At 38.7% G+C, this 16782-nt stretch overlaps 1 protein-coding gene across 2 annotated transcripts; it reads right to left on the minus strand.

The window, feature by feature from the left end:
- Positions 1–8856: 8856 nt before the first annotated feature.
- On the minus strand, positions 8857–11346 carry LOC131222309 (protein RGF1 INDUCIBLE TRANSCRIPTION FACTOR 1-like). 2 transcript variants are annotated; one of them, XM_058217333.1, is made up of 5 exons: positions 11158–11346; positions 10940–11008; positions 10594–10794; positions 10287–10502; positions 8857–9418 (listed from the first exon to the last, which is right to left on the minus strand). In XM_058217333.1, exons 2-5 carry the CDS (start codon positions 10940–10942, stop codon positions 9107–9109), a joined length of 732 nt encoding a protein of 243 aa, XP_058073316.1. In that variant the 5' UTR covers positions 10943–11008; positions 11158–11346; the 3' UTR covers positions 8857–9106. The 2 variants fall into 2 exon arrangements, with proteins under 2 accessions (XP_058073316.1, XP_058073317.1); XM_058217334.1 differs by lacking the exon at positions 10940–11008.
- Positions 11347–16782: the final 5436 nt, after the last annotated feature.

The raw sequence follows: 16782 nt of genomic DNA on the forward strand, positions 1-16782 counted from the left end.
GCGCGACTATACAGATATGAGTAGGAAAATATCCTTACTCCACGTGTGAAGTTTGATCGTAAATTGATGGTCCGAAATCCTCGACTTTGCATAAGAGTGGACGACCCAATTCACTTAAGTTTCAAATTCTTTCTTTAGGGTATTTGCACTTCTCATGCACTCGTCCTTTGGTTCAAGTTGAGCAGTTTTGGACAGTACCCAAGTCCGACTCTCACGATGGACGTCGAGCCCAGTAAGACAGACATTATTCTATAGTTTTGGAACTAGTGGCGCACTGACGAGCGGTCTAAAGCTTGTTCAGAGAATTGAAGCATTTTTGAAATAAATTAAGTATTGAGATTTCTCGTGGGCAATGATTAGGGTTTGGATTAACTATATTCATAGTGTGGCCTATTTATAACTATTGAAAGTGGAGATTTGATCATAATTACTCTAAACCGTCGGTTTTATGGCAAAAGAGTAACGAGGTTGAATTGGTTTATTAGTCAAGATTCGGGCTTTATCTGACTCAGCTTCGGTTAGATCTTTAATTTAATTATGATTGTCTTGATTAGTTAGCGACAGGTCAGTTAGATTTGGGCCCTATGTGAGTATATTATGGGGCTAAACTTGATGTTCAAGTGATCAGACGGATTTGTTGGCTTCCTACGGTTGATTAATCGGACTTATGCGGTTCTTTACTGGTACTACCTGTGTATAAACTAACATTGAGTGCTAATAGTCAGTAATTGATAATATAAGTTAATTACATTAAATAAAAGTTTAAGAATTGTTTGAGAAATCCAAAACAGTGAAAATTCAGGACGTTACAAAATAGAACAAGTCCAGAGACTTGACTATGGAATGAATCAATTCTACTAACACCCCCTGGGATTCTAAGGCAACAAGCCCAACCGCGGCAAGTAGACCAAACGCCTAAAGGAGAGACTTAACTTGGGTTGTAGGAAGTGAATCCTGACCAAGACTTACAAAATCTAGAGCCATAAGGCAAAGTATACGCGATGTATAAAGTTGACTCGGAAAACGAGGCAGCAACATCCGAAAAGGCTGACTAAGGCCCAACGCTTAGAAGCCACCCGACCGACCATAAAACCGACCCATCTTTAAGTCAGTTATAGAGTTGGCTATTGGATTAAAGAAAGTACACTGATTACGAATCAGTCTCATCTCATCCGATGGTAGGCAAATAGCCCTACCCTTTATAGCAGGTCGAGATTCACTCATCAGTAGAGTCGGCCCGGACCGATCCAAGTAAGATAGAAATGGTATCAAGTGAAATACTATGCCGAAAATCTCGTAAAAGGATCCCCAATTCTGAAGATCTTTGGATCGGCTGGAGTCCAGAAATGGATTGACATCAAATCTTCAAGATATCAAGAAGAGAATCTTGACACGATGGGATCTTCCCTTTCCTATAAATACAGGAGACCTCCAAGATGAAAGGTACACAAAAAAACATTGTCCCTGAGACCCTTTTTGAATAATCCTAGCCCTGACTTTAGCATCGGAGGGTCCCTGGCTCTAGCCAGGGTCTCCTTTGTTTCCCCCTTGTGCAGGTGATAGGTCGGCGGAGGGACCCATCAGATTTTTTGCATCAACATCCACCACTGGAGCAAGAGTAAGGATCTGATGGAGGTGAACTACTTACCACTCTGATGTGGTTTGATGAGGAAGCATAATGTGCAATGGATGTATGGCTCATGTTTAAAAGTGAAAATTTTCTCTGCGTAAGAAGAAGATTTTGCCTTCTTTTAAAATATTTTTTAACTTTAGACCTGCATCCTGGTGCTTTTTCACACAACCTGAGTCCCCCATTAAAAGTGGCTGAACGGAGGAGTTAGGTTTGTACTCTGTGTACTAATATTCCAGGTACAATATAACTGCTCCGGGCTCTGTTACTTGGCCAATTCAGATTTAATGGGAAAGGAACTTAATTATACTCCAGTGGGCTGGGATTGGATCTGCTTCGGTTTTTAGTCCATGGCTTAAAATAATTTGGCAAAACAGAGAGACAGGAGGGATATAAAATACATGCATTAAGTTGGGCCTCAGATTAAGGGTATATATGTGTGTGTATGAAATGGTACTATGAGGTGGAGCTATGTGGGCCCCACCATGATGTGTGTCGAACATCTACGCCATCAGTCAGATGCACCATTCCATGGTGGGTCAGTCTTAAAAATCAAGTCAATCTATGACTTGGGTGGGCCACACCACATACAACAATTGAGAGGTGTTGCCCTCCCATTAAAACACTCGTAATCATTTGTTAGGCCCACCGAGATTTGGTTCACAGATCCTGCCCATTAATTGTGTGTGTCCCTCTTGGATGAGGGGTCAGACTATGTTTCAGCCACATACAAAACTCCAGTGGGCCCACCAAGTGCTTTTATTTGTTTTAAGCATGTCTTCACATAATTTTGGATGGTATGGTCCACCTGAGTTTTGTATAAGATTGATTTTTAAGATATCCCATAACCTAAAGAGGACCCATCAAATACACACAGTATTGATGTTCGGCACATATCGTGGTGGGGTCCACAAAGCTCAGCCTCATGGGACCACGATGCATGCCCTTTCATTGAGAAATGATCCGGATACAGTAGAGTACACCTACGGTCTTCCCATGCTGTCTATTTAATGAGAAGTGACCCAATGGACCAACGATCATGAAAACCTTTCCAAGTAACTATTGTAATTGGAAGATATGTACAAATCCTACCATCCATCTGGACTGTCTGTTTGGCCATATTCACTCTTCATAAACTTCTTTGAAAAAGTCAAATCAGGTAGATCATCTAAATAAAAATTGTATGATAATAACGTTTCCGTTAGATATGTCCACTGAAACCATTTACATTGCTGTAATTTTTGCTCGATCGGTGAAATAAGAGTAGCCGACTGAACCTATTGGACGGTCGATGTGGATGCTGTGAGTGCAGATGATCCGCTGGGCATTTAAAAATTACTAATATTTGCAATCGTGGCTATAGGTTCAGATGTACAATTAATGAATAAAAAGATACTTCTATTTGGTTACCTAACTGTTAAATTTCTGGATATTAGACGGTTAAAAATGAAGACACAACTCCCGGTCTTATTTAAAGAAAGAAAAAAGGTATCCACAAATCAAAGGTTAGATTTGTTCAACCAATCTGATTTGTAGATTTTAACCTAGTGACAGTGGGTTCCACAATTTGCTCAATTTAATTTGAGCTAATATAAGCCACGTGTGCCATTTCTAAGTGTCTGCGTATTAAGCATCACATGCTGCCAGAGTATCAAATAACTCCGGACCGGAAATGTGCCCATGCACCCAACCTTTCACTTTTAATTATAGGACGCCTTTTTCATTGAATCATATGTTTGCATTTGTTAACTGTCTAATAAATGCCCAACAATCTCACAGCACAAATCATTGAAAAAGCCAAAATATTAGTTCATGAAACAGTTAAACTGGGTCCCATAATTTGGACATTTTAATTTCAATTACTTGTAGGCAATTTCTAAGTGCCTGCATGCCATCCATCACTACTTCAAACTGGAGTAATAAAGTTTTTCTCTTTTCACTCAATACGTCACTACAGTAAATGCTATTTCCAGATTTTAGGGGTGATGCATCGACCCCTACTTGATAATTTATTCTCTATCACGCTAGTACACAGCTCCCTCCAAACGGTGCAGGTAGCAACCAATTTTAACGATCTGGGCTGTTGATATGGTGGACCACTGCAGAATGGTTGTAAACCAAAAATATTAGTATAATTAGATGTGGACCCTTTGCTTGGACCATCAATTCTTTATTAGTTTGCTTGTTGAATGTGGACCATTTATTCTGAGGGCTACAAGTCTAAGTGTTTGAATATGTTTCTTTTAAAGATATGATCTATTAAGTGGCGGTCCAATAATCAACACACGTGTTCCTTACAAGAAAAATGACAAGGGACAAACATATAACTTCTTTGATAAGAGTCAATGCTCGACTGGAGAATCTAGAGAGCATCATAGTTTTATGATCCGAACCGTTTGAAATGATGGGACCCGCTATGAAGTTCCCATGCACCAAAAACTTTCAGATTAGAAGATCCTAGCCGTGAAAAAAGGTTTGTTCTTTTCCAGTTGAAGAACACTTTTTTTTTCTTTTTCTTTCTTATTCTTTTTTTATTATTATTATTTATTGGCCATCGGGGCCATACAATGAATGGTTTTGATCAATAAAATATAACCGCATGTACCACATGTACAGACTGACAAGCTAAGCAAATTGTCTATATTTTCTCGTCAGCGTTGTCCATCTAATATAATGATGGCAACTGACACAAAACCTTACCTTGCCAGATGCCTCATAGAAGGCATGGCGATATAATCGACGATCTCCTACTATCTATTTTCCGCGGTCCGAAGATACCGGTAAGATGCAGCCGACGTGATTCATGAATAAAATCCAACCCGTCCGTCATATGATTCACATCATTTAACTGATATTCGACTAAAATCAGGATAATGCGTTAGTTATGTGGCCCACACCACAGGGAAAAAATAAATAAATTTGCGAGACAAAGTTCATCCGTAATTTAGTGGAGCACCAAACGCGGCGTGTATATACAATCCAGGCCATTCAGAACCTTCATCTGCTATGGATGAAGATTAAGGCAAAAAATAATTATGTTTTAATACTCATGTGTGCCCCTTTGTAAATAAAGGGTGGCCGTCCCCTCTCTTATTGTTCCCTTTGTTGAAGCCATTATGAGTGAGTGGATTAGATGGAGTTTTGGCACCTGGAGCTAATATGAGATGACGCATCTGATGGACGGGTTGGATGGTCTTTATACATCCGCGAGCCTCACATCTTCCCGGTACCAGAGGAAGCTTAGGCTGTTACCGGCATACGAGTATAGAAGGAAAAGTGATATGGTAATGCGGTAATACGGTATTTCACCATTTGGGACCGTCCATCTATTGACTCATAGCGATCGTGGTAGAGCGAGCCATGCATCAACCGGGACAGTTGATCATCTGGTGGCCTACAGTATGGATGGCGCTTTTGTTTAAAAATCACATATCATAGGATAACGGTAACCATATGATGTAGAGCGGGTCGCGGACAGTTTTATGGTCAAGATAGATCAGAAAAGGCCGGTCAATGACAGAAGTGATCTGGACCATTGAATCTTAGATTGAGCGTATCTCACAGTCCAGAATGAGTTATCGAGCATACAACATATGATTTTAGGATAGAACGAGATATTTTAGCCAACCAACCCCGGTACGCCGGGTTCCACAAGCTGAATTTGTGAAATACTTCTAGATCAATCGTCGTTTTCTTATTTTAATTCTATTTTTACTATAAATAGTAAGTTTTAGTTTAATTATAACTCTTCATCAGTTGGGATTTACAAGTTGTGTCAAACATAAAAAGTGCTTAGAATAATTAGAAGAATAACGTGATTAAGCTAAATAAGACACTTAATATAAAAGTAAATTTAATAATAAGTTACAAATTTTAAGAAATTTTAGTTATAATTTGCTTCTGATTTCTCTCTTATTGTTTGGAATTTCTATTTAAAGAATTATGAACTCGTTTATTTGGAGGAATCAATTAAATTTTGAATTTATTAGAATTTATTTTTATTTTTTATCGTGGATTCGAAAAGTCTCTGCGAAGAGTCTAGATAAGTTTTATGGATTCAGACTAGTTTTCCTTGAGGAAGATGATGATCAACCTCATCACATTCATCCCGCATCACCCTAGCATTTCTTCAAATACATGGCATTGATCCGGAGCATACGTAAATATATCAACCGTACAAGATGGGGTATTATCCAGATAGGGTGCTTATCGTAAGTAAATCAATATATACTCTAGATAAAACGGAAGCATTCAGCTAACGGTGGCATGACACATGCCCAGTGGAGAGAGGAGGAGAGAGCGACAGTCGTGGCACGGTCCGAAACGGACACATGCTCGAACGCCCTCCCTTGCTTTTGAGACATCACGGGTCCCCACATGACAAAACTCCTCCTTAATCTCCAGTTAGTTCGGTTTACCTTAATCGCGACTGAAGGGTCTCAAAAATGTGTCGCTCCTTTAGGGACCCACTTGCACATATGTTTTGGAAACTGTCCATATATTATATTCTACTCAGGTGGGACACAGTAAGAAACTTGTGCAGAATGGATGATTGTGATCATTAACTAGCTGAATATGGACAGGTGAAAAGAAAATTTTCAATGGTTCACATTTAACGAAATAAATCAACGATCAGAATAATTATTGCAGCGTGATTACTGGCTCATGTGTCATTCAAAATGGAATCCACTGGATTGACGATTCTGATTATCTATCCATCTCTTCATGTGGACCCCATAAGGCGAGACATTGTGATGATCGTAAATCGCGACCGTGGCAAAACGATCACATCTCTCTTTCTCCTCTATCGGGCAGTAGAAAGCCAGGACCTCCAATAAAATAATGAAAATAAATAAATAAATAAAAAGAAAAAGTGGGTCACTTGGGCTATCAGATTCCTCACGGCTCCTCAAGGAGAGGAACATCGCGAGGAGCCCATCTCTTTCAGAGGGCGTGCGTGCCTCCCAAGTTAATGAGTGATGTGATTGCAGGATTTTGACAGGTTTTAAAACTCAAAACGAGTCCACTCAAAACTCAATGCAGTCCATCCCAAATAATACTATTTTCTGGCACTCCAGACTTTTTGGTCACATTCTCGGAACAATATTTTCTGATCCGTTACAGACTCTTTTAAAAACATGAACCGAGTCGACTCAGAACTCACCCGAGTCAAATCAAGCCTCCTAAAGGGAAGTATAATCATGTCTCAAATCAAATTAATACATCAGGAACACCAAGTGGTCCCCAAATTCGAGTAACTAATGCAGGTGGACCCATATCTTGGCTTAAAACAAATATAATATATACTTGTCATTTGGCAAATGATGATTGCTAGCTAAGCCCTTGTATCTGAGCTCATTCATCCACCACACACATCTCACAACCTGTGACACAAATGTGCTCTACCCGGACAGTTCATTTGTCTGACCTTACCATGAATGGACCATATTCCAGAAATCACACCCTGTTAGATGCTCCTTGCCGTTGATTAATGTTGACCATTCCTTTTCACCCGTCAAGATGTAATACCTAAAACTTATCCAGTCTTCTGTGAGATTGTGGTAAACTTTCGATGGGACCCACTTTCTGGTATGCTCAAAATATGAACATTTTGAATATCGTGATGCTCACCAGCAACTTTTCTAATCCATATATTCTTATCATATTAGTGTAGACTGCGCCATGAATGGATGAGCCTGATTCTAGCAGCACGTTAGCAAATCAAAATCAGCCACCTCTCGGTGTTTGGGTTGCTGCACAATCTTCACGGTCAGAGATGGCCATGTAGAGTATGTTTGAAAGTTGTGAGGTTAGCTCATCTCTCACCGTAGCATATAGCAATGTGGCCCAATCAAAGTTGACCACATTACCACATTCCAGGAGCAATAGACACTGAGATAGATGGTGTTAGGTCACCAGGCAATCCCCGTCCCAGACCCACCTATGCACCCAGATTTTCAATACAAAATGCGGATGGGCACGTGTACTGCCTGTAAATGTGTGAAAGAAGGGTCACGTGGGGCCAGCAAACCACTAGTTAATGAGGTGTCTATGTCCATTGTCATGATTTAAAAAGCATCTGATATGCCACAAAGGCCGGAAATATAAATACAGGGAAGCCATTAACTAAAATTGTAAATGAAACCATGAATGCAGGGGTTTTGTGTATCTTCAAGTATAAAAGAATCCTAGATTTAGCCCGGTTTACTCGCTCAGTACCTGTGGCTGATGAGATTCAGGGACACGTTACGGCCACCGTCTGATCATAAATTATAACGCCATTTCATTTCATTAAAAAATAAAAATAAAAATAGAAAAGATTGGCAGTGGCAGTATCATTCCAGGAATGCATGCACACAGAAATTGTACACGTTGCATACATATACCTCAAATGTAACCGTCCAAATAAATCATTACATTGGTAGATGGGTCACGACCCTAAAAGCACTACTTAATATAGGATACCAGAAAAATGTTCATCTACTCCATTAAGGAGAACCTCAACCTATTTTCTTCTGCAAAAGTGTTGAGTACGGTGGAACATCCAAGCCATGAAAATGGTAGGACATAGCATGAAGATCATCTCTAGCAAGAATTACATTAATCCACTTCTTATGTGGGCCAAACACGTACATTTGAGTCAGACCATCAGTGTAGCCCTCCCCTTAAATGGACCATCCTCTAGGAGATCTTAATGATGGGTCCAACCAACTTAAACATTGGCAGGAGGAAAAAAAAAAAAACCGTTCTATGGTGGAGATCCGATACAGCATTGTATGGGAAAATTTCTCATGATATCAATTGTGGCACATGGGTGGATTTCTAAAAGGAACGGCTAATATGAAAAGCAGTCAAGGACCACCCACCAAATTCAACAAAAAACGTCAATTACGCTGATTTTTGGATCCTGGCCCATCTACATCAGGAACTACTATTTGGGCGGTCCAATTTGAAGTACACACACCCTGCCGGAGTATAAACTAAAGATACTCCTCATTTCAGGTAATAGTTAAAGAAATCAAAATACAACACGCAAATACATTTTTTAAAAACTTTCTACCGTATTTTATCATGTTCTTTGTACATGTACGAAAATACCACATCCCTACTTCGTTCTTTTCTTTTCACATTCAGCTGTACAGACCACAGAAATTCGGTGAAAATAAAAGAATACCTAAGCATTTCTATTCTTCTTCTTCTTCTTTTTTTTTTTTTGGTTAAAAAAAAACATAGATTGAGAGATTTCCAAAGCTTATGAAAGATGAGTAGGTTCAAGTCCAACCAGAAAAGTATGCCCCCATGTCCCCTTCTATTTACAAAAGTAACCAAAACTAGGGTTTTTTACACTTCTTTTATCCTTTACATTTTCTTTATATGGGTATATATGTTTTTTCACACTTATTTCGTTGGATATAGTCTTTTTTTTTTTTTTTTTTGGAAATTCCTTTATTCGATTTTTTATTTTATTCTAATTTTCTAAAATGGAGCTCGGTGAGGAATACCCTTTCGCCTCCTCGCCGTCCGGTAGTTGATGATCGGAGGCGTCCCTGGAGAAATGCTGGCAGCCAAATCCCCGGCATCGTCGCCGGAGCTAGAGTAGTTCTCGCCTGCGTCTTTGTTGCCGTCAGATGTGATGGTAGAATAGATCGAACGGTTGGCAGCGGACGTCTTCCGGAGTTTAGTTGGAGTGGACGATTCCTCTGATTCCGACTCGGGGAACACCGCGTCTCGGTTGAGTTTCGGTCGCAGCGCGAAGGTGAGCCGAGGGTCGCGCTTCATGCCATCCAGCTGATGAAAACAGAAGGGCATTTTAGTAAATCTACGATAAAATGGAAGTGGAAACAGAGCAGGTGGGAGAGCTGGCACGGCGTAGCAGAAAATAGAAAATTTGAGTTCCATGCATCAAAAGATGAAAATTAATAATAATAATAATAATAAAATGAAATGTGTATTGCGTAGAAACATTTGGAAGTAGGAAATTTCATGAAAATGAAAATAAAAATCCAGTGAAGGATTGAAGAAAACAAAGGGTATTTGATAGACATGAAAAAACTGCAGTGGACATTGAAAAAGAAGAAATGGGTGTTGCGTAGATATCGAAGAAAGTGGAAAATTTCATGTAACGGCCCACTGCAGATTGCGAACAAGATTCGCTATCACAAATCTTCCCAAAAGGAGGACAAAATCCAATGAAGAAATTAACAGAAGACTGCAACCCAAAATAGGAAATGGATACTGCCTATAATCCAAGAAAAGTCGATACTTTAATTGGAAAGAAAATTAGAAAAAGGGAAAAAGAAAAAAGAAAAAACGCATTGGGGATTGAATCAAGCAATAGGAGATGCATGGAAACCCCAAATGAACGAAATGTCTCACGCCGTAATCAATAGAAACGAGCAGAAACTACATAAAAATTAGATTTCGAGATTGAAATAAGAAATGGGGCATTGCCAAATAGATAGAAGAATATTCGGAAAAAGAAAAGGAAAAAAAAAAAAAAAAACAGACGAACCCGATCAGAGATTTTTCAATCAGAGAAAATGGGTATTCCCCAAATCAGCTTGAAGAACCGATCAAAATCATAATCGGAACACAAGTGGAAAATCTACTACGGAATTGATCTCGAAACGAGAAATGGGCATCTTCCAGAACTCACCTTGCATCCAAGGGAACAGAACCTGAACGAATCGAGAAGGCTCCTGCGACAAATCTCACACGTCTTGGTGACGCCCTTTCCAGGCCTTGGTTGTGGCCTCGCATTGAGGAAGACGATCCTCGCACTGTTGATAATGTAGGTCTGAACACCGGATATATCGAGGAATTTCTGAACCTCCGAGACCCTGATCACGTTATGGTACGAAGATCGCCTTATCTGAAATCAAGGAAGGCAATAACACAAGAAAACCGATTATGGGTTTTTTCCATTGCATGATTTTTGGCTGGGAAAAGACCAAAGAACCGACCTGAACAATGCGGTGCTCCTTGTGATGAGCCAAACAGTAAGAACACAGAGCATTTTCCATGCAGTCCAAGCAAAACATATTGCATTCGTTCTTGTTGGAATCTCCGTGGATTTCACAGGGAATGAAGTAGCTCGTCTTCAACATAGGCAACAACCATGGAGGACCCAACTCCTCACTCGACAGTCGAATCATTGGACCCACCTTAAAATCAAAAAAAAAAAAAAAAAGGAAAAAAAAGAAAAGAAAAACTTAAAACAAATCAAAATCCACTTCCAAAACACGAGAAGAAAGAAAGCGAAAAAGAAAAGAAAAAAAAAAGGATGGATGTTTTGTGGCATGTCATTACCATGATTTTCTTCTGTTGGGTGCCTGCAACACCAACCTTAGGCTGATTCTCGATAGCCAGCTTATGCAGCTACAAACAAAAGAAGGCGTAAAAAGATAAAGAAAGCCACATTTCAAAAGAACAGAAAGAAAGCAGCTTTTCAAAACCAGAGCTAAAAGAACCACAAAGGCGAGAAGGTACAAAGAAACCGGAGAAAGGGGTTTCTCAAAAATCACTACCTGCAGCAATGAGTCTTGAGTCTGAATCGAGAATTGCTGCAGAACTCGGAGATAAAGAGAGAGACGGAAGGGAAATAAGGAGAGAGATGCTGAAAAGGAGGAAACGTGTTGAGGTTTTACACCGGCGAATTTATCGACGGAAGGGAAACAGAGACAGCAAACGAGATTCCTTCTCCCGACCCTTCCAAAATATTATTACATTTCAGATTTATATTTATATTTAAGAAATAAATTATATTTAAATAGTAAAAATAAAAAAAAAATTTTAATTGTCGGTCAATGGAAACGTAAGCCTATTGCTAAATACCTACTTAGCGTTTTTTAACCTATTTACTGTACTTGAATGAAATGAAAATCCCGCGATATTTTCTCATATTCAAACTTGTGGAAGTTGGAGCATTTTAGCTTCGTTGGAGTATACTCTTTACTATTATCTTTTTCATTTAAAAATAAAAATAAAAATGAAATTAGAGAAATGATCCTGATGCTATTTCAGTGCTATGAGTCAGTGCTCCTAGTTCTTCGTGGACATTTGGACAGTCCAAACGATTGATATCGACTGTCCATTAGGTACAGCACCTAATTTTATGACTTGATAAGAGAAAATAAGGCCGATTTGTCCATCAATAAAATTCTCTCCTTTTTAGCCATTCATTTTATATAGCGTGCATGGATGGATAGAATGAACTGATAAAAAAGGAATGGTGTTGAATTCTAAGCAGCCCATAATGGCCCCAACAAATGAAAGTTTCAAACTGTTGATTAGTAACTTTATATAAATGATCTTGACTGTCTGCTAATGAGATTGTTAGAATGCACCATTGGTGTGAATCACCATACAGGCATTTCTATGCTAGGCTTGGTAGGCGGTTTGGATTAATCATTTGGAGGATGTGAGTGTCTCAATGTAACTAAGAGTAATATTTCTTATTAGTGTTGGCGGAGCATTGGACCATTTGTTTAAACAAAATAAAAGGACTAACTATATACATATATATATATATATATATATATATATATATATATAAACCAAGCACATAATAGCCATAATGGGTACCCATAGGTGGTGAAATCCCACTAAGCAGGTGAGTGTGTGAAAAAAAAAAACACACACACATAATACTCATAATGAGTCCGCCTCCATGCTCAGTGATAGACAGACCCTGTTTCAACATTGAGATGCCCGTGTGGTGCAAATGGGTGTGTGAGTGTGTGGGGGTGTAGGTTAAAAAGAAGAAGAAGAAAAAAGTACATAATATCCATAAGTGGCAACTAGCTGATCTAAGGTTAGCCCTAGTTCCTTAACACTTCGGCTGACTATAATCAAGTTGAAAAGAGTATGATTGTAACCCTGTTAAGTGGGCTGAAAAGGGTTAGATTGTAGCCCTATGAGGTTGATTAATTTAAGCTAGGTTGGTCCATGATAATAATAATAAATTCTTTAAATGATTATAAACTTTTCAAATAGTTCAATTTAAGATATATTTTTTTTAATAATTATTATTCATCATCTATGATCAATTCCCTCATATAAATAATTTTGGTTGTTAAAATATAATTTCATTTTCAACAAGTGTGATTTGAATTACACATGTATATTAAATGAGGTTGCCCACAAGTGATTCTAAATTGTCCACTCTTTTGTACAATGGTAACTCACTTGGTCACTAGATCAAACAAATGGGCCCGGCCAAGCCATCAATTATTAGTATGACCCTATACCTCAAGCCAAGTTTAGAGGCTCAAGCCTAGCCTTATAATGTGGCCAAGCTGCTTGGCCAATTGCCATATTTTTTCAGTATTTAATTTTAAGGCATAGCCTAGCGGATGCTTCTTCAACCAATCTCTTAGCGACTAGGCATCGAGTTGAAGCGTAGGAAAACATATCAAACTAGGCAACGTGTCGAGTTCTAATTTGGATTCGGCGATGTCTTTTATAGTATCCTAGGTATCGGGTGTGAGGCCACGTGAGGCCCGTTGCTTAAAACAAGTGTCTATGTTGAATCGCTAGTGATTATGACAAATTGCATGAAGTGGTTAGTTAAACAATTATGTTTCTCCTATACCCTTCCTAGTATGTCTGGTATCCAATGATGGCGCCACGTTGCAAAACTGCACCCGACATTAATTCGACCGTTAAGGAGGTAAAGTTCACGGTTAGGGCTAAAAGTAGGCTAGCATAAAAGTTTATGCCAAGCCCACATTGGAATGGGTAAGACACCTACGGCCCAAGCGCCAAATGTAGGCCCAGTTTTTCCAAGCTTTTGTCCTATTGGATATAAGGAGCTCATGTGGAGTTGAAAATTATTTTTTACAACCAAGCCATTTAGGTTATTTGAATATAAATTCCGCATATTTTAATTTTATTCATAGTTAGAATTTTGTAGCACAAAAAACAGAGTAATATAATATACATGTTAAAATTAAAATAACTTTCTATTGTAGTTTTTATCTTGCTTTTGATAAACTTTCTTAATAGGAATATAAAGAAATGACTCACCATGTATTGCTTCATTTTTTGTGTTATCATTTGAGAGCAATACCAAAGCATTGAAGTGATTGCTTTCAGGATGTTTTTTTTTCTTTAGCATAAATGCATTTACAAGAAAATACCATAATAGATTCCAATAACACTTTATACCTAGGACCAATTTGGACATAGAGAAAGATAACTTAACGACCTAGCACCCATTATTTGTTGTACTCCAATTGGAACGAATATACAAACCAATTTTCGTATCTTAATGCTGAAGATAACTAAATATCACGAGAAAATAAAGTATAACTAAAGGGTTGATTTTTTCCAATTGATGAATTTGGGCTCTTCTCCGGTACATGAACAATACTTTAGCAGTGTTGTTTTGTAGTAGTTACAGTATCACCTTACATACTCATTATTATAGTATGTTTGTTTTTCAATGACAAAACCAAACCTAAAAAACTTCCCAAGCCTTATAGTTAATAGATACTATTTGGCTTCAATATTTGTTTAATAAGAGCAGTGACAAGGGCAAGCTTGCATGTGCCAAAAAGGAAAAAAGAAAAAGAAAAAGAAAAGGGCAAGCTTGTATGTCGAATTAGGGCCTAGCCTATCATATACCTCTCTAATCCTAGAACCATTAAGGAATTTAATATATGTAAGTTTGGATTAACCGAATGCATGTAGTGATTGATTGTGTAACACCTGATTTTCCAATATGCAGTTGGAATCCAACTATATTTTAAAGCTACCTCCTCCTCATATTCCAAAGGGTTGTATATCTTGATTGGCCTCCATATTCGACCTCTAAACTTTCCCTACTAAGACCACTTAAAAACCCAAGTACCAAAACCAATTAAAGATGGACATGACTAGATTTGGGCTGATTTTTCATCCTAAGGGTTCCCATGTATGTGAACTCAACTTGATGTAGTACTTGGGTTCTGATTGTTTCACCAATTACTTCAATAATGTAAGTGAAATATGCTATCATCACAATTTTATTATTTTCAAACCAAACACATGAATCGTTAGTAAAATGTAGAAGCTTTCATGAGGCTAGTAAAAGAATTTGTAATTATTATATATTTCGTCTGAAAAAAACATGCCCTTAAATGTTTGGAGCTCTGTATAATAATTAGATTTTGACAATATTATTAGCTGATAATTATAATTAATCACTAACTAATCACTAGGCCACACCAACCACAGGAAAAAGTTGGGTTTCCCAATACATGGGCTTTTATCAACCCATGGAATTGTTTTTAATCACCCTCGTCCAATTTTCAAATTAGGACATATTTATATATAACCAATTAATCCATCGTGTATTAATTGGCAGGACCAGGGCGTGATGATTTACTTCTTCATCTAAGTGGGTGTTTATATTTCAAGAATTTTACTTCTTGCTATCCAACCAAGATTTAAGTGGGTGTTTATCATCTACCACAAATGTGGCACATATTCAGCTAGCAGTCCTATTAGCATGACCAATTGCACCATTAAAAATTTCTTAATCAGCTGGAGGATGGACCTCTAACCATTTTTCTGCCAACTACCTATTTGACCTGCCAAAGTCAGATGGATCCGTGTAATTCTGTCGCTCATGGCCCATCCCTGATGTAGCACACAATTTGGATGGTTCTGATTAGCTTGCATGCATTCCTATTGAATGGCATATGAATTGCCACAATTTAGCAAGTTGTGGCAAAGGTACACCGTACTCTAGCCTTTTAAAGTGAAAATGAAAGAGTAATCATCTTACTCTTGTTTTCTTAATTGCTACTTGTAGGCCTGATGCTCCAGTAATCTAGATCATTGGCATGTTGGACCCAATCTGCGGATGGTCCAACATGCTTTAAAAAGAAAATCTTGAAGAAGATCCTAACCGCTAAAATGGTTACCTACCATTAGACGGTTCACAAGAGAAATACGCAACGGTCCATATTAAAATCTAGGTAAGCGTCAAGATCATCCAACTCGGAGAATTCTGAGGAATGATTTATCTAATGTTGGCCCAACAGATGGACGGACTGGATTCTGAAATTTGTTACAACGGTTTATAGATTTTCTGCGCGAAAATGGTTCTCCAATTTCGCGCGACAAGTTAAATCAACGGTAAATTAACTTGGATATTTCTCGTAGAGTTTACTTTCCAGTTTATTACCAAATTACCGTTAGGAAACGGAGAACGGAGGTATCCGTCTCCCGTTAATGGTTGACGCCGTTCCGTTAAGTAAGCTATTTGTTCCCTACCAGATCTAACGGCGTAAATAACTGCCGTTTATGGATGCGTAGCGCCGACTTTTTTGCCGCCATTGGTGGTCACGTCAGCCTTAGGGTCTCTGTTTCCATGACGCACGTGCAAACGCATGGCTTATCCTCTCCACGATTATCACACGTGTGCAATGCTGCGGTTGTACGCGTGTCAGGTGGTGGATCAGGCGATTCGTTGTGTCAGGAAAGGACATCTAGCGTAGCTGACTGTGGACATACGCCCCCATCCTGTTACCGATTTCTTTCTCCCAGCTGCAATTTTACATAAACACCCCTCGCCTTTTCATCTCCTGCGCAATACACCCTTTTCTCCTTTTTATTTATGGGTCCCGTAAGCTAAGGAAAGTTACGAAAAGGGGTCGGTCAAGGTGACCATGGTTCACTATCTTCAATATAGCAGTAGCTCATCTGATGCAAACGTAGAATATACAAAAAGCAATCCAGACGGTCCAAGCAGTAGATTATCTTGAGGATGGTAAGCAAGAGTAACTTGACACTGAACGGACGGTCATGACCTTCGGTTTCTTCCCACTAAATATGGACAGTTTTAAAAAGAAATTAAACCGTCAAATTTCCGTTCAGAAAAGCGTAGTGATAAAGATATTAAATTTAAAATACTTTTGAGGTGAAAACGTCCATGAATGGATCCACAGCTTGAACGGTCTTGATTGAGTTACATATGTAGCACGTGGCAGAGAAGATGAGTGGGTAGCATTGGAAAATGTAGGCCGCTTTAGAAAGTTGACGAGTGCAAAAACAGCCCCTGCTTTCGGAAGAAAATGACAGAGTGGACCCTCAAATGACGTTAACTGGCAGGGCCCCCTCTTCAGGTGCACAAAGCAGCGTACTTCGATGAAAGAGCCGCACAG

The sequence above is a fragment of the Magnolia sinica genome, chromosome 13, assembly GCF_029962835.1.
Source record: "Magnolia sinica isolate HGM2019 chromosome 13, MsV1, whole genome shotgun sequence".
NCBI classification, from domain to species: domain Eukaryota; kingdom Viridiplantae; phylum Streptophyta; class Magnoliopsida; order Magnoliales; family Magnoliaceae; genus Magnolia; species Magnolia sinica.